The sequence below is a fragment of the Emydura macquarii genome, unplaced genomic scaffold (assembly GCF_026122565.2).
Source record: "Emydura macquarii macquarii isolate MOO-44397 ecotype Brisbane River unplaced genomic scaffold, CSIRO-AGI_Emac_v2 contig_1230, whole genome shotgun sequence".
Taxonomy (NCBI): Eukaryota; Metazoa; Chordata; order Testudines; family Chelidae; genus Emydura; species Emydura macquarii.
This window is the reverse complement of record NW_027131367.1, coordinates 12,436,488-12,461,973: the sequence shown is the minus strand read 5'-3', so window position 1 is coordinate 12,461,973 and position 25,486 is coordinate 12,436,488. Positions and strand designations below refer to the sequence as shown.

General features: G+C 49.8%; 1 protein-coding gene across 4 annotated transcripts in view; it reads right to left on the bottom strand.

Moving 5' to 3' along the window:
- Positions 1 to 9,754: 9,754 nt before the first annotated feature.
- Positions 9,755 to 25,486, bottom strand: part of TMEM104 (transmembrane protein 104) — a 61,390-nt gene continuing 45,658 nt past the window's right edge. For all 4 annotated transcript variants that reach the window (XM_067547504.1, XM_067547508.1, XM_067547507.1 and 1 more), the window contains exon 10: positions 9,755 to 14,265. In XM_067547504.1, coding sequence (XP_067403605.1) covers positions 13,505 to 14,265 — 761 coding nt within the window. In that variant the 3' untranslated portion in view covers positions 9,755 to 13,504. The remainder of the gene's footprint in view (positions 14,266 to 25,486) is intronic.

The following is a 25,486-nucleotide window of genomic DNA, read 5'->3' as shown; positions in this document are numbered from 1 at the left end:
TGCGCACATTTCCTTTAAGCCTTAATCGGCTGAATTGAAGTATTGCTGGGCTCACCGTGACACATGGTTTGAAGTTGGCTCCCTGGAGGAAAGGAGCAGAGAAGGGAGCCCGGCTGGGGAAGTGGGAGGGAAGTGTTGGACGGTGTGAGGTTAAAAACTGATGCAAAATGGGGGAGGAGGGGAATATTAGAAATCACAAAAGTGTCACACGATGGGAAAAACTGCTTCCCTCCTGGCTCTAATGAGACTGGACTGAGAGCAGGGGCTGTGCATGGTGTGCGCGGGGACCTGGGTAGCAGTGAGCATAAAGGGACAGGGCGAGCCGGGCGGGAAGGGCGTCTGGTTGGAAGCCGGGCACTTTCACTGGGCACCCAGCAGCGTCAGCTCCAAATCCCTCTGGGGCCAAGGCTTCAAGTTCCCCCCGCACCAGGGAGCTATGCTACTCCTACTGCCACCCCTGGCCTCTCTGGGCTGGCCCCTGCACTCCCAACTCCTTCCTCCTGGTGCAGGGATTTCACAGCTCTCCTTCCTGGGGCTGGGCCATGAGTCAGGCAGGCCGGCCCAGCTCACCAGGACCCAGGCTCCAGCCCTGTTCTACAGCCCCTCCCTCGGTGCTTGGAGTCCCACTCCTCAGCGGAGAGGCCCCAGAGCTGTTTTTCCTGGGGGCGGGTTGTGATTCAGGCAGGTTTCTCCACCATTCTCCCCTTCCAGTTCGGATTCGTATACCAGGAAGCCACTTCCCTAGCTGGCTGCTCCCTGCTAATTCTCTTCTCTTGAGAGTTTCCGAGCAGCTAAGTTTTCTCCCATGACTGAGGTAGCTACAGGAGTAACACCTGCCCCCATTACCCACCTAGGCTGCTGCTTTTTTGAATACCTGTTTCCTTAAAATGGCTATTGTCATGGACCATGGGTTGGTTGGCCCCGCGCCCCATTACCCCTTAAAAGACACAGACCCCCCTGTTACGCTGCATCATTTCTGGCACGCTCGTGTCCCACAGTACGGGAACATTTGCCTTAGACTGTAGCCCGGTAGGGTAGCTCACACTGCCCACGCCCAAAGGGAGGCACTGGGGGGAACCTGGGTTAGGTGAGCAGATTCCTGGTGGGGCATGTTCATGGGTATCCAGGCACACAGGGTTAGCGTATCACTTGCATGGGCAGAAATCACAGCATAGACGGTAGGTGGCCAGTAATCATCCAGCCTAACCCTCTACCCCCCATCCTGTGAGAGTCGATGCCTGCTGCAATAATTAGCCCCTGCAGACATCCTCCTGGTCAGGCTGGTGCCTGGGCTCCTGGACAATGCTGCTGCTCCCCTTCCTTAAACAAAAGCCCTGCAATTCAGAGAGCTGAACTGGTGCCTGTGTGACCGCAGGCGTGGGGCTGTTTCCTTTCATGTGATCGTGATGAATGGCTTGGGCCCCATTTCATTTTTCAAATATTCTTTTTCCCCCCTCTCTGTGACAGCCCAGTTTATAACAGTTGCTGTTACAAGATGTTCATCCAGCACCTTCGCACAGCACAGACGGCGCCTCCACTGCGACGTACCCACCACTGGCCAATCCAGCATCAGGGAAACTATTTGCGTGGGCCTCACTCCTTCCTCTCTCCCCGCCACTCCAAAACATCAGCCTTTCTTGCCCTCCTCCCATTCGGTCTTGGGAGAAGTGACGTCGTGTGGGTCCCACGCGGGTTAAATAGCAACGCCTGGTGCTTCTACGGGCAGAAACGCCGCAGGAACAGAGCTGGGCGAAAGCTCAGTACTGGCGGGACAGGAACACAGGCGACGCAACGGACTAATGGGCCAAGCTGCTACAGCCAACCCTCCCGCCTGCTCCACCCGATCGGATCATGAGCAGCAGGATGGGAACAGTTGCATAACAACGTCTAGCAAGCTGTTAAAGACTCAGATCTAAAGGCCCCTCCCAGCAAGTCAGTTTCGGGTCCAACACATCCAGCCGCCCCTGGCACGCCCTAGGGCGTGTTGAGAGTCCGTCATGGCGAGGTCGTATGCCCACGCTTCCCCTGCAGCTCCAGTTCCCTTGTGCCCTGTGCAAAGCCAGCAGTCCAGTCCCATGGCTAGCAAGCCAGGCTGCTCCGGAGCCCTCAAAAGGGGGCTCATATAGAAACTAGAGTAACTGCCCCCATGCCCCAAATCAGCCACAGCCACGTGGAACAGTTCAGGTTGGAGCCTGCTGACCACCCAGCTGCTTGACCAGAGATGAGAATAACGGGGACCCAGCCCCCTTCCATGGCCAGTGAGTTCCTGGGGCTTAAAAGTCAGGCACCAGCCCAGCCTAGAGCGGGGGGGGGGTTTGGTGGCTAGAGGCTGGCGTGAGACAGGGAGCGCTGGGAGGGACCAGGAGACAGACAGATCTTCAGAAGAGCTGTGACAGTTTGTTGCCGCTTGCCCAGCACAGGGACGGGCACACTTTCCCCAGGAGGGGAATTTCTTGACAACCAGCAATAGCAGCCAAGTGCCGGCTCTTTCCCTGCAGATAGCCGGTGAGCTTTTTTCTTTCTGCCTTAGCCCCTGGTTTAAACAAAACATCGTTGCCTCCGCGTCGCGGCTAAGGTCACCCAGCCCGCCCTGGCCAAATGGCGGCGCTTTGCTGCACCCGTTCAGGCTGATGCAGTGGGACGTAGGGCCAGAGGTGGCTGGTTGCAGGCAGTGCTGGGGCGTGCGCCCGCGGAACAGGGCGAAGCCACATCTGGGCTGAGCGAGGCAGCGGCCGGCCGGGGCGTGCGTTTGAGGGGGAGAAGCAGCGGGCTCCAGCGGTGCCTGCACACGCTGAACGCTGACCGAGCCGCCTCCTGGAGCAGAGGGCTCGGTGACGTTAAATTGGCTGGGGGTGCCCGCTGACACGGGGAGCAGAGCAGCGCTCTATGGCCCTCATCACTTAGCCTCGTTGTTCAAATCCCCGGTCTAGTTTAACCCCTTCATGGCCAGTGGCAGTGATTGGTGGTGCAGGGTGAATTAGTCAGACAAGGAGGTCCAGGCCCATAGACAGGCCCGGCCTCAGCCACAGCAAAACTGCCCGCCTCTCGCCCGGTCCCGGTCCCAGCTCTGTGGGCCGGGGCCTGAGCTCCCTGAGACAGTCTAGGAAGGCAGCAAGCCAGTCCCTGCTATCAAAAGGGTTGAGAAACACTGAGCTGTGTAACACAGGCCCACAGCCTCAAGGCGTGGAGGGAGCTTAGCATCTAGCAAAGGGTGCTGAGCACCTGGCAGGACTGACCCCCATCTCCATAGAGGGACATCTCAAGACAGAACGCTTGCCAAGCCTCGTGATCAGGAGGTGTCTGCAATGAGCCGGGGCGAGGTGCTGCTGCAGCCCACGGCGGATTGATCCCTGGAGACAGGCAATTTGCTGCAAGCCAGGGGCCTGCATTTCTTCCCTTGGGAGGGAAGATTAAGGAATCCGGCTGGAAGCCGTAAGAACGTGGGGCAGGTCTAGGAGGGAGAGCCTGGCTGCAGGAGGCTGGAGTGGGAGGAAGGTGATGAATCCCCACAATTCGCGGTATTTCGGTGATTAGCGCCCATTGCAAGCAGTGGGAGTTCGCCACCTGAACACCTGGGAGGATCTGGGCTTTGGTGCTTAATAAATGCTCCACTATAAAGAGGCCATCACCCCAGACCCATCATTTCCAGCCCTGCCTCCTCCCCGCAGTAGGGAACTGGCACATCACCTCTCCCGGCCCGCGGTGGGGCTCCAGGGAGAGGAGGCAGTGATGGGCGCGTCCGGCCAAGCCTTTGCATTTCCGGGACGCTGTGGGTTGCATGTGCTGTGCAGCTGTCCCCCTGCGTGCGGCGAGGTGCCGCAGCCGACGCCCATAGGCATCGGGAGAAGCCCAAGCCTGAAAACCGACAGGACCGTGAACTTGGGGTCGGCACGCAGCTGGGCTTTGCTTTTCCTTCAGCGTTGCGTTGTGCCCTCGTGCTACAAATTGGATTTGTCCTGCTCTGCCCTCTGCTGCTGGCAGTGCATCCACTGAAAGCTGCCAGTGTCAAGGAGCAGAGTCATTAGTGGAAGGACAAAAATCCTCTGCCCCAGACTTCACGCCATTAGCTTTAGCTGGAAGCAGCTCGGGTTCCTAGCAGCCTCTGTGCATGTTTTTCAAATCCTACAGCTGGCAGGGTGACGGTGCTGAAGCGATGTGTGACCCTGCTGCTCCCCCCCCCCACACACACACACACACACACACACACACACACACACACACACACTCTTCATCAACAACCATTCCTGGCCCCTCTGCAATGCCTCTCACGTGAGGTGCTCGCGGCGTTTCACACACATTAATTGAAGCTCGCCGCACCCTGCTGAGCTTGGCGTCACCCGCCTCCCCACTTTACAGATGGCACAAAGAGGTGAAGTGACTTTCCCAAGGTCACAGAGCAAATCAGTGTCAGAGCTGGGAAGAAAACATGCTCCTCCCCCTCCCCCCACTTCCCTGCACTAACCACTAGGTAGCACTGGTTGAGCACCAGGTCAATTCTAGCTGTTTTCAGACATCCAGCACAGGGCGGGCGTCAGTGCTGTCTCCACAGCCCCTGCTAATGGTCCTTTTCCCAAACAACTTACCTAGACTCTACCCTGGGCAAACACAGAAATCCGGCTCAGCTGATACAGACTAGGCCCTCTAGAAAGAATCCTTGGAAAGGAAAGAATCTGGACTGGCTGTCTATGTTCACATGGAACAGATTCCACTGCATGGGCCAGCTGAGAGAGTTGTAGGACTCAATCCTGTGTTGAGAACACTGCAGCACCTTCACAGCTCTAGCACCAGTTCAGTTGGCGCAGCCCAGCAAAGGGTTACATGGGAAAAGCCATCTGTGAACTGCTGCCTCATTAGAAACCATTCCTCTTTTAATATTGGTTCCCATGCCTCTAAATCTTCCATCGTCACCATGCAGTTGTCATCAACCCCGAAGGCAAGTCATAAAACTCATTCCTAGATTCATTTGTTTGAGACGCTGCTTCCAGAGAAAATATCGCTGGGTTTTTTTTTCCCCTCTCCCATTTGCTGCAAAAGTTCATTATCAAGAAAGAAATTGAAAAATAAAAAGGCCACAAAATAAATAAAAGCACCAAAAACGCAGGATGCTGTCTGGGTGCTGAAATCTTTTGCTCTCCTGAGATACCAACGTTTGTAGCCTTGGTTTAATCATCCTGTGTAAATGGCAGGCAAGGTTTGTTTAGTTAGATATGCAAGAATCTCTTGGTTTAAGAACATGCACACGCAGGGCAACCCCTGCCTTGAGCTAACAGCCCCAGCTGCAGTCTGCAGCGGGGAGTCATGATGGTTTTGGCACCCAAGGCATGTCTACATTGCAAAGAAACAAAACAAAGAATGTTTTCTTAACTTAGTTACTTAATGAATGAGGGCATTCAGAGAGAGCTGAAGTGGTTTCTCCAGGTCCTGTTAGCACTGAGTTTCTTTTCTCCTTAAGCTTTTATTTATTTTTGGTTCTTTTTTGGCAATCATTTAAATGAAAAGGCTCAGGGACATCACACTGCATTGTATTTTTTAAGAACCGGTAGTTTCCTCAACCCAGTCTCTGCCCCAAGGAGCTTACAGAACAGATTACACTATTAAGACCCAAAATGTGCCCAGAGAACATGTCTCATTTTGGGGCAAAGCATTGGGGTTTACAGATAAAAATAACGTAATGGGTAAATGGGTGGGCTAGAAAGGGCGGATTTTGTAGGAGTGACTTTAAAGGAGAGATTTGAATACAGCACGTGCCTGGATCCTTGGGATACGGAAGGAATTTCAGGCAACAGGGGGAAATCCAAAAACTGCAAAGAGCAGAGCGAGAAAAGGATGAGAAGAGAGTGGCGGAGCAGGACTGATGGTCAGCCTGAAGGGGAGGAATGAGAAATGAGCAGAGATGGAGGCAAGGGTGGACCTGTGCAGAGGCCTGAAAAGGAAGTGGGGGGTGGGGGGAGGAGAATGGCGAAGATGTAGGGGGGCGAAACTCTACCATTGGAAGGCCATTGAGTTAGAAATAACATATTGCACTTGTACAGGATCTCCAAGCGCCTTGCAAACATTCACGGATTAACTCTTGCAAACAAACACCCTTATGAGGTTGGCAAATGTTGGGCAGATGGGGAAACTGAGGCAGCAAGAAGTGAAAGGTCATAGTCAGTCAGTGGCAAAGCCAGGAATAGAATCCAGGAGTCCCTATCGTCCCAGTCCTTTGTTGTAATCCTGGCAGTACACTTCCCTGGCAGTACACAAGTTAAGAGGTAAAGACATGACCCTTTTATTAGCATTTTCTAGAAACTATTTGTCTAGGGTCAAAAATCCCTACCAACAACTCTTAAAGGGGAGGAGCATCCTTTATTCTTACACTTTAAGCTAACTTCACTGCAAGACATCTAATGAGAAAATGAAAGAATGTTTGTGTTTCAATTAAAACTCACCGGCCAATTCGAAAAGTACTAGCTGCCCTTGGACAAATATTGCAATTTCTATCAAGTATGCCGCTTAAGTGATGGAAGGGTTTATTTGCATATGAAAAACGTCTAATTAAAGCACTGCTTGGAAAAGTCAGACTCCCTATCAGTGCAGACAGATGTCATTTGAGCCAAAGGCAGGTTGACACTGCTGCAGTTTCACAAGCACTGGGGACTGTAGGCCTCTGAGCAGTTCTTAAACTGAGCTCTGTAGACCATCTTTTAACACAGAGACCCTGGACGAGAGCTCAGCGACTCAGCTTTGTCTCCAAAAAAGGGCTGTGACAATGTCCTTTTCCAAAGGACCCTGGGCCCAAGGGATCTGCACGTTAGCCTAAAACGTAAGTTTTGTGAGCAAGAGATGCTGAGAGAAGCCAAAGCACAGTAGAACCCCTGTACCTGAAAACCTCGTGGCATGGAGAAGGAAATGTGCATTATTTGTATATCACTGCACAGCACTGTTCACGGGTTACAACACGAGGCAGGGCTCCTGGGTTCTTTTCACAGCTCTGCCACTGATTTGCTGTGAAGCCTTGGCTAAGTTACTGAATCTTTTTGCACCTTAGCTTACTTGCCTTCTCTGGTGTATAATGATCCCTCTTCCACAGGAGCAGAGGGAAATGTTTAAACATACTTTGCGGTCTTTTCACTTCAGGTTTTTCGAAGTGTGATGTCTAAGCGAGTGGTGCACAGTACCCTGGGAATGATGCTGGAACCTGGCCTATCGCCTGAGCTCTAGATTCTAAACACTTTGAGGCAGGGACCGTCTTTTTGTTCTGTGTTTGTACAGGGCCTAGCACCATGGAATCCTGGTCCATGCCTAGGTCTCCGAACATCCTACATGGAATTAACAATCATAAAATAACATCTCATGACTGGAGAGAGAATAATGCCAGGATGGTGCTGGAGTATGCATCTCCTGATTCAGTGTCTCTCAGACTAAGACAGAAGAAGCAGAAAGTAAAACAGTAGCGCGGTGGATTGGGGGTAATACTGTGGCTGGGTGGTAGAAACTTTTACTGAGGCTCAATGGGTATGACACAGGCAGAAATAGGGCTGAAAGAGGTAGCAGAGAAGGAGAGGGGGGAGTCATAGGGAGGTGGAAGACATCAGAATGACCTTGGCAAATGAAACATATTTGGGCCAGCTGTGTGAATAGGAAGCTGGCCCACACCTGCTAAGATTTCCCGCTCTGCTGTGCTGAGTTCACAGATACAAGGGACTTACGCTTGCTCCCAAAAGCAGGTAAACCCTGCTGGATCTGATGCAGTTGTAGATGGAATCTGGAATGAAAGTTAAGGAAAGGGCCTTCAGTGGGCGGGGCGTGGGTGGTCTGTTACATCACGACCCACACAACATTGCATAGTGGGCGCTACGCGAGAATGGGAATGCCTCCCCCCACCTCAGCTCTGCTGCCCCCTGGAAGTGTCACTTCATCTCTCCGCATCGTGAAACGGGGCTAATGACTTAGCTGCCCCCCATGGAAGTTCCAGTACTAATATGCTCCGTAGAGGCTTTGAAGATGGCAAGTGCTACCGCCAGCCTCCGTATCAGCTGCCAGCCAAAGGGGCTATCAAACCGGTCTCGTTTTCCTTTGCTGGTTGGGAAATAATCCCCTTTTCTGTGTGACTTTGCCTGTACCTACAGATGCCTTGAAACCTCCACGCTCCCTGCCCCTCTGACTTTCAGCTCGTCTTTCCAAGTGCCGCTCTCAGCTACTTTCCGCCTTCACCTGCCCCAGCTAATTAACTTTTATCCCTCCCGCTTTCAGTTCGGGCGACTCCTGCAGGGTTTTGTTATTCATGGGGAATGGGAGGGGCAGTGGAGGTTCCTGAAAACTTGCTAAGCTGGTGGTAACCAAAGGAAACAGCTTTCTGCCACAAGGCACTTCAAAGGATGTCATTCTTCTAGCACCCTAGCATTTTTCAGGCACTGCAGAACGGCCCTCATGTCCTCCCCCATTATACCCTCTGGATTTACCCAACTGCTGTTAAGGTCTTACCTTGGCCAGGATAAAGGTCAAGGCCAGAGGTGGTAAATGCAGAGGCCAGCCCTTTGCACGGTTCACGGACCACTGAGAACATGCCCTGCACCAAGTAGCTTGGAAATTAAAATGAATTCTGCAGCTGCACGAAGGGCAGTGTAAGAAATGCACGCTGGAGCCAAGTCTGCAAACCGATAGAGGCCTCGTGAGGGATGGCTGGCTTGCAAGCAGACGGGCTCAAACAGGAGCATCAGTACCCGAGCCACGAGTCGGAACGCCCATGCACAGGGACAGAAGTGAGGGTGCGAGCAGCCGTATCTTTGTAAGTGGCATGAAATATTCTGTCAACACAGGAAGCTTACAGGTCATCACAGATTCTATTGAACTTATGCTTCTGCGATTAGGGTTATAGGATGGGGTTTGTAGATGAAGGAAGGAGGCATTAAATGGCTTGGTCTCCCGCCCGTTGCTATTGGAGAAGCATGTGCCTCACAAACACTGCCACAACTGGCATCTTCACAAGTAACCAGAGATTAAACGGCCATGGAGACTAAGTACACTCTCCCAGCTGTCAGCAGTTCCCCTAGCTCAGGGCCGAAGCAGATCTGATGCTCCCCATGAATGAAGCTTGCACTGCTGGCCGCTACCCACGCCATCTCTCTGGGGTGGAAAGAGGACGTCACACTCCGGGGCTGGCTAAGTGTCACTCACTGCTCACCAGCATTACATTTGCTTAAAGGGGTAACATTTTCCCAAGCCTGCTTCTGATGCTTCAGCCTCCCTCCCCCCACGCTGCTCTTGCTACTCGTTGAAGTGTGACAGAAGATTGAATTCATCCCCAGCGCCACTTTGATTTCAGATTTACAGCCCAGCCAAAAAATCCTCCACTGTCTCAAGCCCTTAGAGAGAGTCATGGGAGGAGAAAGTGTTTATTTCCATTGTAAAGCTGGGTTCTAATATTTTCACATCAATCAAGCTGGGTTTTATGATGCTAATAAATTTGCCAGCAGAAGCTTCATTTGCTGCCAGAGGCGGTGGAATGATTCAATTTGTTTAGTTTAAAGCGTAAGGGAAGGTAATTGAGAAGGGTAAAGTACAGATGTTTTAATTGAGTTTTCAGAGAAGACCCAAAGAAGCAGGAGGCTAATACAGAGGGACAGATTAGAGCCTCAATTACTCTCTGAGCTCTCAACTGCCGCTGCCCTCTTTGTCTGCCCTCTTCTGCTGCTCCCATGGACTGATTAGACAGTGGAGCCACCTGGAGAAACCATTCCTTACGCCCGCAGGAAAAGGCCAAACCAGGAGAGATGTAGAATGTGCATTTATTTATTCATATGCCTTTTGGAAAAATAATTACACACTGGGAGAAGCTGAGCACGGCACCGCGGGGATCCAAATAACCCCCCGTTGTAAGAGCCATTGAAAAATATAATCTCCTCCTTAAATCAGAGAGGACGAGACGAGCTATCGTCCCACATCGAACCAACTGGCCTCACCGGCTCTGCTTCCAAGGAGGGGCAGGAACCTAGCTGAGATATTCGCTTGGGGTTGACCCTTCAAACTCCCCTTTTTCCTTCAGCTTTGAGGCATTTCTTGTTTCACATTTTAAATTAAAAACATTTCCCCCCCACCCGACCTTACTGTGGAAGTTCTCCCATTAGGAGGGTTGATTCTTTCACTGCTCAAGGATGGCAGATAGCTGGAAAGTCTCTGCTGTTGATTTTCATGCCCAGGGAGGACAGTTTTCCTCCGTAGGGCGCCAGGCAAGGCACCCTTTATATAATAAGCCAGACGTCTTTACTGTTAAGCGACACCTCAAATCGAGGCTGATTCATACTTGTCCACAGCTTACACAGGGGCCCCGTAGCAACCACCCTGGTGCAACATTCAAAAGGAATTTTATCAGGACGAGAGCCAATCGAAAGCGGAGAAGAAAAGGCACCTTTTAATGAAAGTGCATTAAAAACAATTCTGCCTTTCAGAAGGCAGACAGCTATGGGCTCTCAGATGCCAAGGCAAGGTGGGGTTAGCAGGAGAAACGAGGCATCATTTGCAGTACAAAGAGGACAGCGATGCAATTGTGCTTTGACAAACAGTATCTTCGGACTGCTTGGGGCTGGAAGGTGAAATTTCCTGGTGGCAGGAGGGTCACTGCAGTCCTAGACCGCACTTGCTCACGACTCAAGTGATGCTGCCACAGTTCTCCCAACAGGACCATTTCCCAGGCTCTGGGCCAGCTGCTTCTGCATCTCATATGGAGCCTGATGTTTGCAGCTGTGCCAAGGAGAGCCCTCTCCGGAGACAGGCTCACTCTCTGAGTGGATGTCTTCTAGCAGTTCTGCTCCCTGCCTTGGACAGGCCAAGGGCGGGGGAGGGAAAGGGAGAGCAGCGCCTTTGAGCGTTTGGTAGGAGAGAAGGAATAAAAGGCTGATTAAAGATGCCTGTCAGCTCCTGGACGGTTGGGGACATGGTCTGGTCTGGTGCTGTCAGTGGGATACAAGTGAGAAAATCAGCTCATGGTTTGAGGGATTGAGACTGATAGCAAGACTTTTGAAGCCTCTGTTAGCACAAAGGAAGCGTTGGTGCAACGTGGCATTTCCATCCATTCTAAAGGTCTTTCACTGGCTCATTGCTTTGTTGGAAAAGTGCAAAACCTATCCCTTACCCTTGCCTGCCCCTGGTGCCGTGCAAGAACAGACGGGCCCAGTGTGCCCTGTCATGGCATCTGCGATCTGTCCCATTCCTGGCTGTCAGACAGAACAGCTGACACAATGAGCAACAGAAGGAAGCGGGTGCAAACTCCTGAACTAGTCCCAGCAGGCGGCTCCCAGCTCCACCATACGATGGATTTGCCCTCCAAACTGCGTATGTGCTTTTCTTCTCCCTGTCCCAGAAAAGGGCATCGGGCTTAGCAATTCACTCACACAGCCCACTCAGTAACCTGGCTTCCTCGTCGCCTTCCTCAGGGCTGCTTAGGCAGCTATGTGATGCACCAGCAAGGGCTGCCAACTACTGTTTATGATCAGGAGGAGGGGGGGATGGATGTCAGGTTTATTGTGCTGGAACCAACTCCCCTCCACCCAACTGGCAGATCCCGGGTTATGCAATGTTCAAGGACATCTTTACGTTGCTGAGGACAGGGATGAGGGTTTTTTTGGCTCTTTAAAGAAAGCTGCTTTTGCACAGCCCCAGCCACCTGAATGTTCGATGGCAGGAAGTGCTTCACATTATGTTGAAACCTGAAACTTGATTGGATTGAAAAGAAAGCTTGATTAAAAAAGAGAGACTGTATTCCCAAGCTCATCGTGGGGGGAAAGTGACATTTAATAGAGCAGTAATACAGGGAGCAGGGGTATATATAATGCCAGAGACAGGCCGCTGTCTTTGAACCTGACAATCATAGGAGGGGAAATGTTTTTAAATATTGAAGGTAAAAAGTTTAAGAGTAAAAGTTCTGCCTCTTGTTATTAAAGCTTTTATCTTATGATCTTTGACCCTGGGCCCTCAGATTGCTAGAGTAATAAATGTGTCACTTTGCAATAGTAAGAGTTCACAGCCTCAGAAGAACAGATTTTAATCAAAGACTATAGATGTCCAATAAAATGGACAGTTCTCATGCGAGAAGAGAAGTGTTTTTCAGCTTATGAGCTGGGGTAAGGCTGTGCTAAGTGGAACTTTTGGAGGGTGGATAATTTTTAAACTGTCTGGAACAGGAGATGCAAGAAAAATTCTTGACCCTGGGCAGAGGGGACGAAGGAGAAGTAGGATAATAGCCCTATGGATCATTTCCACAAGTCCTTCATATTTTTACTCTCTCTGCTCATACTTCCTAAGTGAAACAGACACAGTGAGTGGGGGTAGTGTTGCATTCTCCAGCTGGCATTAGCAGTCTCCTGAGTTAACACCCAGCTTGTTTCAAGGCTAATTACCCAGAGCAAGAGACTGGAAACATGTCAGTAGGCACAGCAAGCGCTCTTCAGGGTCTAATACATGTCACCAACAGGTAATTAGCACCTCCCCAGCCCACACAAATCCTGACCACTGCAGCCGTGTTCTGCCCTGTTGCACCAGCACTTGTGTGAAATGGAGATCTGCTCTGACAGTCGAGGCCACTTAGCAGCACCAAAGAGCTAACAATGAGGAAGAGACTGGGCTTCAGAGCTGCACAGAATGGGTTTGCCTTGGAAGGGAGAGTTAAGGCAACCAGAAAAAATGGTTAGGAGCAAAACCCCAGGAACAAGGGTCGGGGCAATCTTATCCAACAGGCAAATGAGCTAATCCTGACCCACTGAGTCTACATACACAGACCACACTGCAAGTAAGACAAAGGCCAATGTTTTCTGAAAAGGTAGTAACAGAAATGGAGAAATCATGAGAAAAATTTGTAACAGGACCAGTCATAATACCCACGGCAAAGTCCATTGCTTTCTACAGTCTCCTGACCTCCCCTCCAGACATGCCACCCATTGCCATCCCTCACTAACCAGCTCCCTCGCCACACACCTAAACTTCTTTATTAACAGAACCAACAGAGTCTGTTACTTCCACAGTGAGGGGTAAGGGGATCACTCCAGAGAACTGCTGTTGGATTGTGTTAGCAGCTGTAACAGTTCCCCGCCTCTGGCGGAGAGAATTGTTTGGCTCTCATGGGGAGCAGAATCAGGCCAGACAGCCTTCCATGTGCTGAAACCTGCAGCACTGTAAGGAGGCTGCTCCTGGACAGAGAGGAAGATGCTCTGTAACAGAGCTCCCCCAGCTCAAGGCAGAAATGGTCAGACACTGAATAACCACGGAGGCCTTCGGAGAGCTCACACCCATGGCTTTGTACAATAAGTCTGTGAACCAGAATCAAAAGGAGGTTGAGCAAGTTACATCAGCCCCCACGGTGAAGAGGGGGCAAAAGTCCTCGTGTCCAGATCAAACCTCCATCAACAAGCTGATTGCTTGCAAAGACCAGGTTGTTGGGTTTCTTTGTTTTTATTAACGGAGTCTTAAAAGAGGAGTTGAAATCTTGGAATCTGCTCCAGAGCCCTGGATGAAGAGTGCTGCTGCCCCATCAGAGTTTTGTCTCACTCAGAATGATATTTGCAGTCACAAACACAAAGCAGGAAAGACCCCAGATCAGCACGAACCCGATCCAGAAAGTGTGCCGGAAAGGGGACAAATGTTTATTGACTGTGCCACTGCCAAAGACCAGCTGAGTGTCCTTCCGACTGCAGTAAGCCAAGAAAGCTGGGATGATGTACTGGATCCCATTGCCAGCATAGGCCCCAGTGATGCCCACCAAGGACTCCAAATCATGGGTGCAGACAGCCACTAGCACAGGGGGAATCAGAGTGATTGCTGGAAAGACAATCCGATCCACCACCCACGGGTACGTCCCGCCTTCCCGGTGGAAGAGGGTCTTCCAGTTGTTCCGCAGGGTCACAGCGATGATAGGGAAGTTGGTGCTGATCGTGAAGACGGGAAAGAGGCCCAGGAAGTAACGAATGAAGGCGATGTTGACGATGTGACTGTTGGTGAAATTGAGCGTGTACATGTCCATGAGGGTCTCATTGCGGAAGCAGTAGATGGCCGTGAAGGACAAGAGGCTGTAGAACCCCAATATTAAGACGTAATCCAGCAGCACCAACTTGTTTACATGCTGCTTCTTGGAGATCGGAGTGATGAGGGACGGCAGCGAGTGCTGGCACATGAAGGAGTAGACACACACCCCAAAGAGGTTGCGGATCCCGGAGAGCTGTGCCAGAGGTGGGTGACCTTCTCCTTCGCCCTTGCTGATGCGGATGAGGGCCAAGATAATCATGATGACAAAGGCTGAAAAACAAGTGAGACAGAGAGAGAGAATATGGTAAGTCATGCCAGCGTCCAGGCTCACAAACACAGCTTCTCTTTGGCAGCACACAATCTCTGCACTAGATCTCGCTACATGTCTACAGCTCAAGAGATAAGGAAAACCACTTCTCCATGGACAATGCGGCACTGAATATCAAGGAGAAACATACAAGGGAGTTATCACTTTATTGGCTTTCAACACTAGGCTGTACATCAGATAGAATTCATATGGGAGTACCCTCATGACTCGGTCTTTAGCAAGTCTATCTAACCATCACCCTCCCAGGGGCCCCTTTCGCTCAGACTCTGCAGAGCACAGTGTGCCCATTTCCTAACACTGCTGTCATTTATCACCTCTTCACCTCAGTCTCTCTCTTCCTGTCCATCTGGCAGAGGTACGTGAAACACCTTCCAAACATCGCCACCTACGAAGTTTGGGTTCTTCAAACTCTTTTTTGCCGGGACCCCCTTTGAAAATATTTCATGCTCTGAAAACCCACCGCAAAAAGTGACGACCCCCCCAATGCCATGCCTCTCACCCGCCGGGCCATGCCACCATTACTTGTGTGTTGTTGCTGGGGGTGGCGCTGCCTTCAGAGATGGGCACCCGGCCAGCAGCCGCTACTTTCCGGCTACCCAGCTCTGAAGGGCTCTGGCTTTCAGCCATGCGCGGGGGCAGACAACTGCAGCTCCAGCATGCGTGGGGGCTGACAGCTTGCGGCCCCCCCATAATAACCTCGTGACCCCTTGTTTGATAACCCCTGGGCTAAAGGATATTTGAGAGAGACATTCTGTGCAGGAGGCAAGATCCTAACCTGGCCACAGACACGATGCTTGTGTGACTTGCTAGCTGATGTCCCTGAAGCACTAGTCTATGGGGCGTGTACAAGTGTGCTGGGGTAACTCACACAGCCGCGATCACCTAGGGAGGTGGGTGGAACAGGCACCAGCACTGGCTATTTCTTGGGCAGGAAAAACAGCTGTCTGCTGCTAATCCCAGATGGGAGAAAAGAGACTGGTAGGGGCTAAAGCAGCATTGAAAAAATACTATTCAAATTTATCAGTTCCAGGCATAAAATCCACTTGCTTGCCCTTTACCCTGATAATGGGAAAAAACCCACCAAATGATATTTTACAAGCCTGTCAAAAAAAAGTTACTTGCTATGGACAAGAAGAAATGTGAACAGCCGGGTGAAAGTCTAGGCAGGAAATGAAGCCTCTATCACACGCCAGCAGCAGAACCTGAACCAGAAGCAGTCAGCCGTGTATGAGGAACAGCAGCTTAGCAATAGGCACAATAAGAACCAGATCCTGATGTTATGGAAGTCCGTGCAAACCTGGGAAAGCTGGCCACTGACTGAGTTGCTGAGATGGGTAATGAATGGACAAGACTGGATTGCCCTGGCTCTTGTACAGCTGTCTCCTGCATTGGTTGAGAGGCCTAAACACAGCAACGAGGTACCAGGTAATACAAATAAATGCTGACGTGCCTATTAGACAACTGCTAACGTCATAAATAAAAACAGCAGACAAATGAAAGCAGTAAGTCTCCACGCGGAGATCATCATAGCAGGGAGGCCAGCTGGATGCTAGAAGTGTTGGGTGCCTGCTGGAGGGAACAACGATGCTCCTTTGTTCAGCAACTGTAATGCTCCTACACCCGCCAGCGCCTGGAGATTGCTCTGGGTTGTTGACCCTTGGTGGGAGTAGATCTAAGGAAATATTTGATGTTTACAGGATAAATTCCCAAGCATTCTGCTTTATCCAGTCCCTAGAAGGGAACTAATCAACTTCATCCAAAGCTTCCACTGATCCAGAACTGTAAGGTCTTTTCTCTTAAGCCAGGGGCAACTGTGCTTCCCAGAATCCAGCACAGCCTTGGAAGTGGGTGTGCTAGTAACTGGGCCTAACCACCAAAACATCCATGTACCCATTTCACTGGCCAAAACTCTGACCCGTGCCCTACTGCAGAGAACCGGATGACCCAAGGACGACGCCTCCTAAACTCGTAGGGTACACATTACCCATTACAGCCCACATCACCCTGCACTCCTCCCCCTAGCCCTTCTCCATACCTAGTTACCCACCAATCCACCTACCACCCCAGCAGCACATCCCTTCAGTCACTCTGTATGAGTGTCCTCCTTGAACTGACCCTCTAGCAGACTCCATGACGCATTTCAATCCACCCCTCTGCAGGCAGCATTTTACTGGCTGCAGGAGCTACCCACTTCAGATTTTTCATCCCATAGTGAAAGGGGACAACTCTGGCAGATAATTTTGCAGGGGGTCTAGAATATAAACTGGCCGTTACACCAGTCCTATTATATAAAGGTATTATTGGGAGAGACCACATTGGGAATATCAGGCACAACATCCATCCCTGAGACCAGACTAGGTGGAGACAGCTGGAAGGATTCAGAGCTCTCCCTCCTCTGGGTATTTGCATACTTTCTCCATTCTAATCTGAGCCAAGGAAAAAGGTGCATTACAAACCTATTGTAGGCGCAATCATCACAGGAAGAGCCTTTCTAGTTGTCTTGTAAAATGTTCCTTTCCCCCAAATTATCAATGATAGAAAGACTCCAGAATGCTTGTTAGCTACTCCAACAAAAGCAGAAAGTCCTTCAAGTCATTTCGAGAGTGTCTCAGGGCACTGAGTATACTCAGCAGAGCTGTGAGCTTGGACAGGCTGACAGGACCAGGAGGAAAGGAAGAGAGACTCAGGAGAGGAACAGACACAATGCTAAAGAATGAATAAGCAAGACAGGTTGCACTGCTTGGGAAATGCACACAGAGGACATTTCTCTCTCTCTCGTATCTGTCATATCGTAACTATTTTTAAGTACAAGAGCCCTGCACCTCTTTCCCAACTGGAGAGAGTAAATCTCTACCAGCTCTGCTAAGTCAAGAGATGACCTGCCAGCTCCTATTTAACAGTGCACAGTGGGATCAGCTGAACTTCCGGCGAGCCTCAGAGTTTGCACCCCTTTTCTGCCTTTGTATAGCAGAATGGTAGCCTTCGTCTGCTGTTCTGTGTGGACAGGAGCATCAGGGGCTTTATTCACATGGGATTCTAGCAGGATTGAACTATTCAGTAGAGGCTGGCAGGCTAGCTTCTGCTTCAGGCATATGCTCGGACACAGCGGAGCACGGCAGGATTACATTTCCACAGCACCACCTGTCAGAGTCAATCCTCCCGGTATTCAATGCCTGTTCTGAAGCACTGACACAGCCTTCTATGCGAGTGATCTGCATGCACACAAACACCGAGCTGTGGAAGGATGATAGGAGGCTGCTTCTACTTCAGAGACAAAAAAAAAAACTAACTCTGAGCTTGAGGATTTTTTGGATTAGAATAAAAATTGCTGGGGCCAGAACCTGAATTGATTCCCCACTTTAGCAAGGGCTTATTTGAATGGTTCAGTGTACAGCCCCCCCACCCCCATGTCAGCCTACTCCAGTTATTCTGCTGTTCACCCCACAGTCCTCGGCCAGATCAGGAGAAGCCAGTGACTTCCTTTGTAAGAAACCCAGGCTTTGTTATGCTGGGAAGTCAAGGGCCTGATCTAAAACACAGTCAATGAAAGGGCCCCCCACTGACTTCAATGAATTTGGATTCCCTTAGGGTATTAGCTTAGGGTTCCCCAGCACAAGGCCACCCACAGTGGAGACAGCAGCATCTGCTAGAACTACTGGTGCAGCTGGGCTTACTTCATCATTTCCAAAGCATTGTCAGAGTCTCAGACAGAAGACTCCAGAAGTGCAAGCTATGATGTTCTATATAATGGTTGAATTGCCAAAATGAACTCTCCTTCTGATACTGCTGCCGCAGTAAAGCAAACAAAAACTCTAAAACCTAGCTATGCCCAGTGATAAATCAAGTTGAAAAGCGGATGACAGCCTCTGACCGACAAGCAGCCTCAAGCAGAGAAGAAAAGGAAGAGAGTCCTGTGGATATGCATGAAGCTCCAAGTTCACATCCTTTACTTTTGGGGTAGCAGGCTGAAGACAAAGCCACAATACGCCATTCAAGTGGCCTACGGTTCTAGCACTAACATTTCTATGGTGCTCCTGCCCAGGGAGGGATCCTGGTTAGCTGAGAGCAAGTGTGTTAAGAAAATTGCCTATGTGCAAGGAATAGATCTGGGCAGCAGGGACTGAGAAGCATAAACCAGGGATGGAAGAGACCTTCAAACACCACTTCAGAAGGATAAGAGCCAGAGAAATACAGAAGACAAATATTACTCTGGTCCCGTTCGCCCTAGCTAGCAGTAATCAAATACACAAAATGGGTGCTAACAGAAATCTAGTACAGCTTCCCCCATCAGTATGGACAGGGATTATTTTTCTGAAAACTGCACTTGTCAAACCATGCTACAGCCTATATCCTCCACACCCTACCCACAGTAGTCTGCAGCTCGGTTCTAGGCCAAAAGAACCTTTTCTGTGCTGATCCAGGAAACTATGCTAGAACCTTGTTTAGAAAGGTGACTGGCGCTAGCACGATTTTCAGTTGTGGCACAGACAGCGCCAAAACTGCAACCATTTCTCCAGTGTAGATAGGAGAGAAAAGCAAGAGGATCAGACACCTGTCTCAGTCAGGGACAGGCCTCAAGAATGTAAAGGGCATATGTAAGATACCCGTTTACCAGTGTTTCTCCAGTTGTCTCTCATGGAGCACTTGTGGTGATCTCCACCATGAAACATTTTGAGACCCAAGCAGTGGGAATAGAAAGTGGGGGGCAGGGAGGAGGGTCTCTCTCTGAGAACATCTCTTTAGTAAATGGGTAGGAGAATGAAAGGAGGTGAGGAATGCCTTCTCTACACCGCGTGACGAGAACCACCACATACATAACCTACAAAAGGGGAAGGGAGGAGGAGACACAGGAAGGAAGGCCAGAAAAGTCACAAGAGACTATGGAAAATGAAATGCAGCTGGAAAGCAGGGGTAATGTGATGCACTTCCCTGTCTCTGCTTCCTCTCAGCACCCCACCCCCCAACCTGGACACCCATGTGAACTGCAGCTTCCTTGGAAAAGAGTGCAGTGTATGCTAGAGTTTACGGCTGATTGACACAGCTACATTAGTAAGCAGAGAGGCAGGTTACACTGTTTCCAGGGGTTACTGGCAGGTTACTATAACCTCTTGCACTCAAATATGTTGAGCGTGTTTAGAAATAAGTAGAATTAGCCTCAGCACAAAATCAGCGTAAGATACTAATTCATATACACAAGAGAAAGCTCATTTTTCACACAGTGAGACAAGAGTCTCTGGGAGGCACATTTCTACATCCCACCTTACTGAGAGCACGTCCTTCTTGATGAAGGATGCAGAGGTGTCTACAAAAGAGGGTCAGCTTGTAAAGAATAGGGGTGACAAATGAAACAGCATGGCTTTTTAATTATCGCCCCCATCGAGATTTTCTGTTGCTTGTGGGGAGAGGACACCGGCTGTCTAACCTGGAGGACAGAGGCCGCTATAGGACATTCTGGAAGGAAAGCTAACGCTGCCTGTCCACCTTAACCCAAGAGATGTTGATTTGGAAAGACGGCAGCTCTGCTATCAGGTTCGTGTAGCCAGATGAAGGATGAATCCATACGAGCCTATATCTGAATGCCAGCACTGAGGGAAAACCTGGGAGTCTAGGGAATGTAACATTCCATCCGTGCTGGCTCTGGTGGATAGATAAAGCCACGTAGGGAAGTTAAATCAGCCTTTCCAAGCTCATCAGGTATTTCCTCAGAGCATGATTGGGCTCCCTCCGGCAGCCTCATGCTCGGCCCTGCATTCCTCCACAGGGGAAGGGGAGCCGGGCTGGTCCCATCTCGGTCTGCCATCCATCCCTAGCACAGACAGTAGGCAGGGAATGGGGATATCTCAGGTTCACCCTCCCCGTGTGGGAGTTGGAGGCACCAAGAAGGTGTTACCAGGTTTGCTCTCCATCCTCCTGCAAGATGCAAGTGCTAGAAGACAGCAGTCTCAGGTTGGCTCCTTGTCCCAGGTGTTGAAGATGTTCCTCCCCACCCTCCTTCCAGGTAGCGGGGTGAGAATGTCAGATGCCATCCTCCCAGTGCAGAGGGAGCAGGGACAGAAATGCAGTTTTCCCTTCCTCTCTGTGCTACGAGCAAGTATGGGACCTGGATCTCTCTATGGTGGTGGGAGAGCACAGCTCTCCCTTGTCCATATTCCATCCCTCCACTTGGAGCCAGGTGACCAACGTAGCAGTCTTGGGTCATCCCTCTCCACCACCCCCGTTTGCTCTTCACCCCTCCACCAGGAGCAGGGGTGGAAACAAAGCATTCCCCAGTCTGCCCCTGCCACATCACCCATGCGCAGCAGGTAGCAGCTCTCACCGGGGGACAGGACCGGAGCCTCTGCACATGCTGGATATGTAAATTCACAGCTGTCAGGAGGCAGAATTTAGGGAGGTCAGAAGAAAACAAATGTCTCCGTTTTGCCATTAAACTCATTATGAATATTGGATGACTGAGGCAGTGTGTCCTGGAGACGGGTGCCTGGAGTGCTTTAATTTTACTTATTTGCCAAGGAAGGCTTTCAACATTCATAATAAAAAAATAAAATAAGGAAATCACAGCTTGGATCTGCCGTGAATCCTTCCAAGAATCCAATTTCACTGGTACTTTCATAAGGCTATATAAAGCCTGAAAAGGCACCCTGATAGCCCACCCCTCCCCAATATCTGCCCTGTACCAGTAAAGCAGCCCCACCAGAGCTGTTGCCCCCGATACCGTGCTCCAGAATGATTTTCTGACTTCATCTTTTCCTGTAGCCCATTGGGGCAGCTCCACTTGGCAGGACCTGATGTCAGAGAGGCACTCTTTTTAGAAGAGTTTTGGAGAGAAAATTTTGCCTGGGAAGTAGAGAAGTTGCATCCTGGCCTCCAGATCAGCCTGATGCAGAAGGAAACTGGAAGGTCACAGTCGAGATGTGCACTGGGCAAGAGGATGAAACATAGGCAGATTTGCTGTCAATCGCACTGATCAGAAAGAATTTAACTAGCTAGGCCCATGCTGCAAAGTTAAGGCTCACTGGTGCCAGGTGGCAGGAGCATTTCCTGATCAGAGAAGCATTTGCTCTCACAGTCAATCCAGGTCTCTGGTGATGAGCTGAAAGGTGCTGTGCTAAAGACTCTCAGCCTGGGCAGGTCCTCCATAATGCACGGACAGGAGCCAAGAGCCAGCGTAGCAGACCGGGCTTCATGTTGAACGGTGACTCCAAACACTGTGCCGTCCTCGGGCACTTCCAAGGAGGAACGTCTTAATGATCTTGGGGAGCTGCGCAGGTGGTAGGGGCAGCTAGCTGCAGACCAGCAGTAAGGCGTCACACTTTGGAGTGCAACCTCGGTTTCTATTTTCAGCTGGCATTAGCCCCTTAGCAGAACAGAGAAGGCAATGGGGATACAAACAGCTCGAGAGAGGTGGATAACTGCATCTGTTTGCTGCAGCTCCTCAGCTGTGCCCTCTCCCATCACATCCATTCCCTCGGCCTGCAAACCATGATTAACACTAAATGAGCATTGCCAGGCTCCGCAGACATGCTCTTGCTCTAGATGTCATCCCTTCTAATGAACCGGAGCAGCGCTGGGTGTGAAATGCTGCCACCCCATCTTGCTCTAAATGGAGGTCCCATGCCTCATTGCCCCCCCCGTGTGCCCATTTAGAGCCGTTTGTTGAAGCAGGCACACTGTTCCAGCTTTGACACATCTGCAGCAGAGCCATCCATCAGTGCTGGCTGATGGTGTGACAGAGCTTTCCTCTCGAAGCACAGAATCAATATGCCAGAGGATAATGATAATGAATCACCCTCTCGCAATGCACACCACTCGCTTCCCATCTCATAGACAAAGCAGTCTGATGGATTCTGGGAGGGAGGTGGCACTGAAGGGGGAAAGAGGAGAGGAGTGTGCATAATCTCCCTGGACTAGTTCCCTTTGGAGATGATTCAGGGAGAAAAAGGAGGTGGTTTTGTCTAACTCGTCTACCATAGTGATCTCCTGGACCCTTGCCAATCCAAATCACATCATTTTATGCAGAATGAGAGTGCGCTGGCTGGAAGCCCCACGGCTGCTGGGTGGTCTGAAAAGACTTGGTGGCAGCAGGCAAGCACTGGAGTTTGGAGGGGTTCGATCCCATTCCAGCTCAGAAGTGAGAGGTAAGCAAACAACAAAAGCAGAGGATGGCTAACTTGTCTAAGCATCAGGTCTGAAACACCTAGACACACTGGCAAGCCAAGGTTCGAGACACCTCACCATTCTGAAGTTGAATAGTTGAGTTGCACATAGCTTACTGTATGTTTCTTTTGAAGGAGATCTTAAAAACCAGAAGCCCTGTCTGCTGTGTGTGGACATTAATAATCCCGATGGTACTTTTTGGAAAGATAAAGATTTGCCATGGGGTCTTTACCCAATATTGTAGCTTACTCATTGCCATAGAGGGCAGTGACTGGTTAAAAGATAGGAAACAAAGGGTAGGAATAAATGGTCAGTTTTCAGAATGGAGAGAGGTAAATAGTGGTGCGTCCCAGGGGTCTGTACTGGGACCAGTGCTGCTCAACAGATTCATAAAGGATCTGGGAAAAGGGGTAAACAGTGAGGTGGCAAAATTTGCAGATGATACAAAACTACTCAAGATAGTTAAGTGCAAAGCAGACTGTGAAGAGTTACAAAGGAAACTCACAAAACTGGGTGACCAGGCAACAAAATGGTAGATGAAATTCAATATTGATAAATGCAAAGTAATGCACATTAGAAAACATAATCCCAACTATGCATATAAAATGGTGGGATCTAAATTAGCTATTACCACTCAAGAAAGATCTTGAAATCATGGTGGATAGTTCTCTGAAAACATCCACTTAATGGGCAGTGGCAGTCAAAAAAAGCTAACAATGTTAGGAATCATTAGGAAAGGGATAGATAATAAGATAGAAAATATTGTATTGCCTCTTTATAAATCCATGGTATGTCCACATCTTGAACCCTGCATGCAGATCTGGTCATCCCACCTCAAAAAAGATATATTGGAATTGGAAAAGTTACAGACAAGGGTAACAAAAATGATTGAGGGTATGGAAAAGTTTCCATATGAGGAGAGATTAATAAGACTGGGACTTTTCAACTACGAAAAGAGATGACTGGGGGGGAGGGGAGAAGGGAGAGGGGGATTTGATAGATGTCTATAAAATCATGGCTGGTGTGGAGAAAGTAAATAAGGAAGTGTTATTCACTCCTTTTCATAACACAGAAACTAGGGGTCACCAAATGAAATTAATAGGCAGCAGGTTTAAAACCAATAAAAGGTAGTATTTCTTCACAGAATGCACAGTCCACCTGGGGAACTCCTTGCCAGAGGATGTTGTGAAGGCCAAGACTATAACAGGGTTCAAAAAAGAACTAGGTAAGTTCATGGAGGCTAGGTCCATCAATGGCTATTAGCCAGATAGGCAGGGATCACTGTTTGCCAGAAGCTAGGAATGGGCAACGGGATGGATCACTTGATGATGACCTGTTCTGTTCATTCCCTCTGAAGCACCTTGCATGGTCACTGTCAGAAGACAGGATACCGGGCTAAACAGACCATTAGTCTGACCAAGTATGGCTATTCTTATGTTCTTATTCACCTTGCTATTTCCCTTCACCTGAGGAGGTGGCAGCCTTTCAGCAGTGCTCTGTGTGGTTAAAACCCATTGAGTTCCTTTGGGAGCAGAAGGTGCTAGAGTTGTACGGGAGATGTAAGCTGTTAAGATGGCTCACTATTATCAGTCATGCCGGCTGTTGAGAATCTTTGACCTGTGTGATGGGGGAGTGTTGAAAGCACAACACGGGCAGGAGTGTCCCTATTTCTGGGGAGACATGAGGGCTTGTATAGGATACAGGTGGAAACCTGTGCTTGTGAGGAAAAGGCATCAGAGCCATTGAGGGAAGGTGTATCTGCCTCTGGGAGAGTGTTTTACAGATACTGGACTGGGAGGGGGAAGGAAGAGCTTTTGGGTCTAGAGAAAGTTACAGAGCAGTAAGAAGGGCTCATGACATCAGCATGGACAATTCATACGAGGTAAAGCAGCACTTCGGCTAGAGGATGACAGTTATTTCACTAGTTTGAAGTCTGAGGCTCAGTCCTCTACATGGGACTGTAGCTCACACAGGCAGCAAAAGTGCAATGATATGATGTGCTTCTCAAGATCAAACAACGTGGAGTGTGATCTCATCTGCAACACTGATCACCCTCACGAAAGCTTATGCCTGCTAAAATTAAATTTGTTAGTCTTTAAAGTGCCACAGAACCCTCGTTGCTTTTGCTGTATACAGACTAACACAGCTACCCCTCTGGAACGGATCATCCTGACATTCCACTCATGCCGTCAGCTTTCACTAATACCCCCTACCATCCTGCCAGAGATTACTGCTGCCCTGGCTCTGGGCCAGATGCAGAGACTTTCACAAAAACAAATTATTTTTTTTAAATGAACCAAGTCTTTTAGCTGTCAAAAGCTCCAGGATAGCATTTTACTGCTGGAAAATCACCACCGACTCTCTGCTTCTTCCTTCCCTGATCATGGCAGAGCTTGCTACAAGATAACTAAGCAGACTTACAGTAACCTCCTCTAATTGTAATCCCGCCATTAACTCTGTTGAGCCATTCCCCTCTCTGATCCCATATCAGCTGACATGTTCTACACATGTTGTGTGCCAGGGCCATCTCAGGGGGAGAACATTTTTTTTGTACCCTAGTGTTATCATAAGAACATAAGAATGGCCATACTGGGTCAGACCAATGGTCCATCTAGCCCAGTATCCTGTCTTCTGACAGTGGCCATGCCAGGTGCTTCAGAGGGAATGAACAGAACAGGTCATCAAGTGATCCATCCCATCACCCACCCCAGCTTCTAGCAAACAGAGGCTAGAGACACTTCAGAGCATGGTTTTGCATCCCTGCCCATCCTGGCTAATAGCCGTTGATGGACCTATCCTCCATGAACTTATCAAATGATCACTACTCCATCTGTACACATGGGAGAGGAAAACTGGTTAGGGAGGTGTGTTCACTTCCGCTGGAGATTACATGTAAAGTTATCTTCTGCAACTCTCCTTGAATCACCTAAGGCAGGAGTGTCCTCAACCCATTACATTGGGTAGCTAATTCCAGCTCTGCTACTGACTTTCAATGTTACTGTGGACCGT